General features: G+C 38.6%; 1 protein-coding gene across 1 annotated transcript; it reads left to right on the forward strand.

Annotated features, from left to right (window-relative positions):
• Window positions 1-240: 240 nt before the first annotated feature.
• SAMD8 (sterile alpha motif domain containing 8) lies at window positions 241-5563 on the forward strand. Its single transcript, XM_009874262.1, has 5 exons — window positions 241-818; window positions 2537-2632; window positions 3286-3403; window positions 4176-4326; window positions 5259-5563. Exons 1-5 carry the CDS (start codon window positions 241-243, stop codon window positions 5561-5563), a joined length of 1248 nt encoding a protein of 415 aa, XP_009872564.1.
• Window positions 5564-6021: the final 458 nt, after the last annotated feature.

Here is a 6021-nt window from a genome sequence, read left to right on the forward strand (position 1 = left end):
TGCTTGAAGGAAGAAAAAAATACTTTAAAAGATTTTTTTACATTAACTAACTTTTTTTTATATTACCTAACAATCTGTCTTATTTTTAGCTGGCTCTTATATAAAAAGCCTTTGGCTCATTAAGTATGTAAAACCACGCGAAATACACTGGCGTTTCAGTGATCTTCGTTACACATTCAGGCCTTTTCTCTTTCTCCGATATATCAACAGGTCAATTTAATTGGCACCTAGAGAAGGACAATGGCGGGCAATAACCAGCTTTGCATTCGACGTTGGACTACCAAGAACGTGGCCAAGTGGCTGAAGGAAGAAGGCTTCTGCGAATATGTGGACGTTCTGTGCAATAGACACAGGCTAGACGGAATTACGCTGCTGACACTGACGGAGTATGATTTACGATCCCCTCCTTTGGAAATCAAAGTCCTAGGGGATATCAAAAGGCTGATGCTGTCCATCCGCAAACTACAGAAGCAACATATTGATGTCCTGGAAGAGCTGGGCTACAGCAGCGATGGTCATGTTGGCACAGTGTGCCCAAGTGTTGGTTCACTACAGGGGACAGATTGGTTTTGTAATGGTGAAGTACCTCGGGACTATGATGGACCAATGACTGACTTGAATGGCGATCAGTATCAATATGCAAATGGCAAAAACAAACACTCGGCACGGAGACTGGACCCAGAGTACTGGAAGACAATTTTAAGTTGTGTGTATGTCTTCATAGTGTTCGGCTTTACATCGTTCGTTATGGTTATAGTACACGAGCGAGTACCTGACATGCAAACATATCCACCTCTGCCAGACATATTTCTAGATAGGTAAGAAATTTTCTTTTAATGGTTAAGCATCTGCTGTCTTTCCTTTATTCTCAAAGTTTCATATGCTCTTGAGGATGCCTCTGCAAAACAGTTAAGTGTAGTAAACCTTTTTGCCGAGATTGGAATGTGCGTCAGTTAGACACATAGATTCAGTCTTCTCAGGGTAAAATAAACTGAGCTGTTGTTCTACACAGTTTATAATTAGTTCTACATCTTTAGCTAATCACAACACAGTAATTAATTTGTGCATCCTCTCATTCTAGTAAAAATGGTGATGGTCAGCTGGCATAAATAAGCACCTCTGTGCTTTTTCTGAAATCTGTGTGCTGCTATGAAGCTTAACATGTCAATATTGAATAACTTGATGAAGGAATATTTTGGTCAGCCTGTGAGCAAGGAAAGGGAAAGGGAATAGCATGGATACTCTATTTTTGCTGTCTCCCCACTGCCAGCTTGTTGAAGATGGTTTTGGGAAACCCTGAAGTAGACTGAATAGACCAGCATTTTTTAACCATAGAGCACTTGTAATTTACGTGTACCTGCTCATTTTTTAAAGAAAATACTTCAGGCAGAAATGAGACACAGCAGCAAAAGTAAAATTCTGGTTATTGACTACAGATATTATAGGGGATAAATGCTGCCTTTGAGGAAGTGTACTTGCACCATAGAGAACTTGCTGCCTAGAGAGTTTTAAAAGACAAGACAAACTGCTGACAGGTTCAGTCTTTGTGAGCTCCTTATTCCTGCCAGTAATTTCCATTTTCATTAATGGTTTTCATGAAGTCAGTGGGAGTCTAGTCTTTTGGGGAAGTGTGCAGAAACCCCCATAAATTTAGATATAACTCGTCACGGATGAACTACATCCAGCAGAGTGGAAGAAGGGAGAGGGAATGGGAGCTGTGGCATTGCTGGATTTTGTTCCCTACCATGGTATTCAGTGGGCAGCTGGGCAGCTGGAGGATGGGGGAGGTCAGAGAGCAGCAGCTCACAAAACAATGTGAAAGGATTACTACAAAGCTCTAGGGTTTGAGCAGCGCTTTGCTACCCCTTTGTATCAGGAGGAACACAAAACTGTGAGGACCAGCCTCGCTTGAAATCTGTTGACCTGTATTTTGGTGCAATTGCAGACTGGAAATGGTTGCTGTTGTCTTATGTGTGCGAGAAGGCCTTAAATCTTTTGATAAGCAAGGCTAAAAGGTTTCCACCTAGTGATTATCACTGAAATCTAACTTTGAAAATAGTTTTTATTTTTCCCAAATACTTTTCTGCGCAGTTCTGCTTTGTTAAAAGCGTTTAGGATTTTAGGCTTTGCAGCATTTCACTGATTGTGTTGACATGGCATTCTCTTAAGCATAAGCAACATAACTGACATGGTGCAAATTTGTCAGGATGAAAAAGGTGTTGGCAAACAATGGTAGAGGAACACATCCTGTTACTAAATCACACATGTAAATTAAGAAAGCATGCTGGAGATTTTTCTTTGACTTAGTGAATTCTGTGTAAATGTCTTCTGAAACTACATCATTAGAAACGAGATTTTGTAATTAAAAAACAATTCAAATTCATTTAGTTTAACAAAACAGTGGTTTAAACTAATGTCAGATTAATGCAGGTTAGTTTCTTAGTTAGAACTTCGCATGCCTTTATTCTTAACACTGAGGCTAGAAACTGAAATTAAGCCTTTGTATTGTAACTTTCTTGCTTCATCATTTTTTTAGCGTCCCTAGGATACCATGGGCTTTTGCTATGACTGAAGTATGTGGTGTGATTCTGTGCTACATTTGGCTGTTAGTTCTTCTGCTTCACAAACACAGGTGTGGTATATAAAATTCAAATGAACCGGTACTTCAGAGGAAGGACTAACCAGAATTTATGATGATTGTTTAAGACTTTCCGTTCAATAGGAATTTTGTAAGCTTCTAATATGGTCCTGGTAAAATGGATTACTCCTCATGCAAAGGAGTAATCTGAATTTAGTTTTCTATCAGATTTGTGTAATATGTGTACCAGAGAGTTGTCAGTATATACTCTTATATGGTAATAATTTTATATATAATAAAATCCTACGAGAAGTTTCACAGGATGACTGAGCCAGCCTAGCAGTGTGCTGTTGCTGAAGGACAGAAAACACTTGTGTGTGTGTGTGCGTATTGCAAGTTAAATTTTTACCCATTTGCCAACTGAAGGTACGAGTGCCAAAGCTAGAATGGCTGCAGAGGAGTGGAGCTGTACCTTTTGGTGACAGTGAGCTTGCTACATTGTCTCACCTTGTCATGTGGAACCATACCTTTACAGTACTACTTTTAACAAAAAAAAAAAATTTTTTTCCTGTGAAACATGTAACAATGATGAAGGGACTTCATGAGATTAAGTTGGGGTGATGGGAAATGTTTTTATCATAATTTTCCTGATGTAAAAATACAGTATATTAGGATTCTTGCAATCAGTTCCTGTGTACTTTCCCCAGGTCCATCCTTCTGCGAAGGCTGTGCAGCCTCATGGGGACAGTGTTCTTGCTACGTTGCGTTACAATGTTTGTTACCTCACTCTCTGTGCCAGGCCAGCACTTGCAGTGTACTGGAAAGGTAAAAACTTCAAATGCTTTATATTATTTTTCTTTTTTTTCTTTTTGAAATATTTTATTTAAGAGACCATTAAGATTGTTGTGACCCTAACGTTAGATGTGTGTTTATAAGAACAGTGTTGTTTCTCTCCTATTCCTCTCCATGCCCCGTCATTGATTGCCATTATGCAGGCAAGATTCTGTAGTGGTCTTAGAAGCACTTCTCACTTCGGAGAACAGGCAGCTACTGAGGGAAAGGTGTTCTGAAAATTTCACAGTGTGAACCCAAGAGAATATATCAGAGAAGCATGCAGTTAAAATACTAACTTCATGAAGAAAGGCTGAAAGTGGAGTAACTGCTTATTTGTTTTAGTGGATGCGTGGTTTTTAAAAAAAAATCAACCTATTATTATTTCACCCCTTCTAATAAGGGATATTCGACACAACATGGGATTTTATGGTTTTTTTCTAACTTGAGCTTGAATATATTGGAAGCTTGACAATAACACATTAGGAGGTTGAATATGTTCAAAAAAAGGTGGCACACTCTGCATGTAAATCATTTGCAACAAAATACTTGCTCGAAATTCCAGTATTCTTCAGAGGTATGATGAATGCAATTAGTAATTGTAGTTACTAATGTGACTCACTGCCACAATAAAATCCAAATATGTGCTAACCTGCATTTTAATGAAAGACTCACCCATATAAAGTGCTGTACATCTAACTTGAAGGACATAGTGATTGGGCAGTGGGGCTGGAACTTACCTGAGGTTAATGTCACTGTCTTTCAGTTGTACGGCAATGTTTGGGCAAAACTCCAGCGGGCATTTGCAATATGGAGTGGCTTTGGGATGACTTTGACTGGAGTACACACGTGTGGAGATTACATGTTCAGTGGCCACACTGTCGTCCTGACCATGCTCAACTTCTTTGTCACAGAGTGTAAGTACCGAGTGTCAATACTTAAATGCCCTGAAGTGTTAAGACTGTGTACTGCCTGCTCTCAGCCAAGGGTGCAAGAGTGCAAATACTTAAATGTCCTTAAGTGTTAAGGAGTATCTGCTGCTTAACCTCCTCAAGAAGTCCAGAGTGTACCATTTAAGTGAACAAATATAAATTCAGATCGCTGTGCTCTTTCTCAGGTTTGTGACAGTTCACTTGCAGACAGGAAAGGAACAGCACCATCTAGATTAATGCAAGGATGAGTAGGGCATGTTTGAAAGAACATGAGCCAAGAAAATTGAAAGGCTTTCTAGCCTGCTACTGGAAGGGAAGATACTTAGGGTTGTCTGTTCATATACAGACTGCAACTAACCCCTGTTAGGCAAAATACTCAACTAGGTGGCTGAATGTTTAGTATATTCCATAAAGCCAAAATACCAAACCTCATAATGAGTGAGAATATATGAAACAGTAGTGATTTTTCATAAATACAAAGTGTGATTTGATACGTTTTATAGTAAACTAGGATGATTAGTTTGAGTTCACCTATGACAGAATGACTGCAATAAGAGTAATGTATGTTCTAGGACATTTTCCCCTTGCTACGTGGAAAAGACATGATTTCCGTTAAAAAGATTGGTTGGACAAAGAATTCTGCTTTGCATGGTGCTAAATCATTTTAGGATGCTCTGTTAATCCAGAAATGCATAATAGCTGTATTTGTAAATGAAGTCATAAAGTGATAAACATTTATATCTTGTGTGGTTGCTTTCGTTGGAGTTATTTCACCTGTAAATGTAAACAGTGTTTACAGATGAAAACAGTAATTTATCACATAAGATGAAAAATCCACGTAGAAACTTGCAGTGTCTAGGCCTGCATTTTATAATGACACAGACTTTTGAGACATTCAAGACTTTGTTTTTACCTAGATACCCCAAGAAGCTGGAACTTCTTGCACACCTTGTCCTGGGTCCTGAATCTCTTTGGAATCTTCTTCATTTTGGCTGCACATGAACATTATTCTATAGACGTCTTCATTGCCTTTTACATCACTACAAGACTCTTTTTGTATTACCATACGCTGGCTAATACTAGAGCGTATCAACAGAGTAGGAGAGCAAGGATCTGGTTTCCTATGTTTTCTTTTTTTGAATGCAATGTTAATGGTACTGTTCCCAATGAGTATTGCTGGCCCTTTTCAAAACCTACAATACTGAAAAGATTGATTGGCTGAAGAGTGTGTGGGTCAAGTCAGATTTTTATGAAGCGTTATGACTAAGATCCTACAAGGCTTACAAGTGGGGGGGGATGCTAAGTAATGTTTTTTGCACCATGATCTCCTCCTTGTCTTGTTTCTTAGATTCTTAGCCAGAAAACAGGGTTCACGTACTTCACAGAGATGTGTTTTGTTTTATTGTTGATAAAATAGGAAACAATGGAGGGACTGGTAAAGGCTGTCAGTGAGCCATGAATTTAAACCAGAATGCTGTTACCCTTAGTAAGGTTCTGTGTGAATGTTAATGTAACTTTAACCTCAAATATGTGCTTGTACTAGATCTAATATACCCTTTACAGGTGCAAATAATCTCCGTTACCTGACATGACAGCCTTTACATACACTGACTAAAATATACGAACTTTAAAGAAAGACTTTCTTTTAAAAGTCATAAATGTAATTTTCAGAACAAACTC

Source organism: Apaloderma vittatum, unplaced genomic scaffold (genome assembly GCF_000703405.1).
Source record: "Apaloderma vittatum isolate BGI_N311 unplaced genomic scaffold, ASM70340v1 scaffold7788, whole genome shotgun sequence".
Taxonomy (NCBI): domain Eukaryota; kingdom Metazoa; phylum Chordata; class Aves; order Trogoniformes; family Trogonidae; genus Apaloderma; species Apaloderma vittatum.

Excerpts from the sequence above, each read along its gene's own strand:
- SAMD8 (XM_009874262.1), top strand. The coding sequence starts at position 241 with ATGGCGGGCAATAACCAGCTTTGCATTCGACGTTGGACTACCAAGAAC. Across the intron at positions 819-2,536 it reads CCAGACATATTTCTAGATAG|CGTCCCTAGGATACCATGGG; the intron begins GTAAGAAATTTT and ends TCATTTTTTTAG. Across the intron at positions 2,633-3,285 it reads CTTCTGCTTCACAAACACAG|GTCCATCCTTCTGCGAAGGC; the intron begins GTGTGGTATATA and ends TACTTTCCCCAG.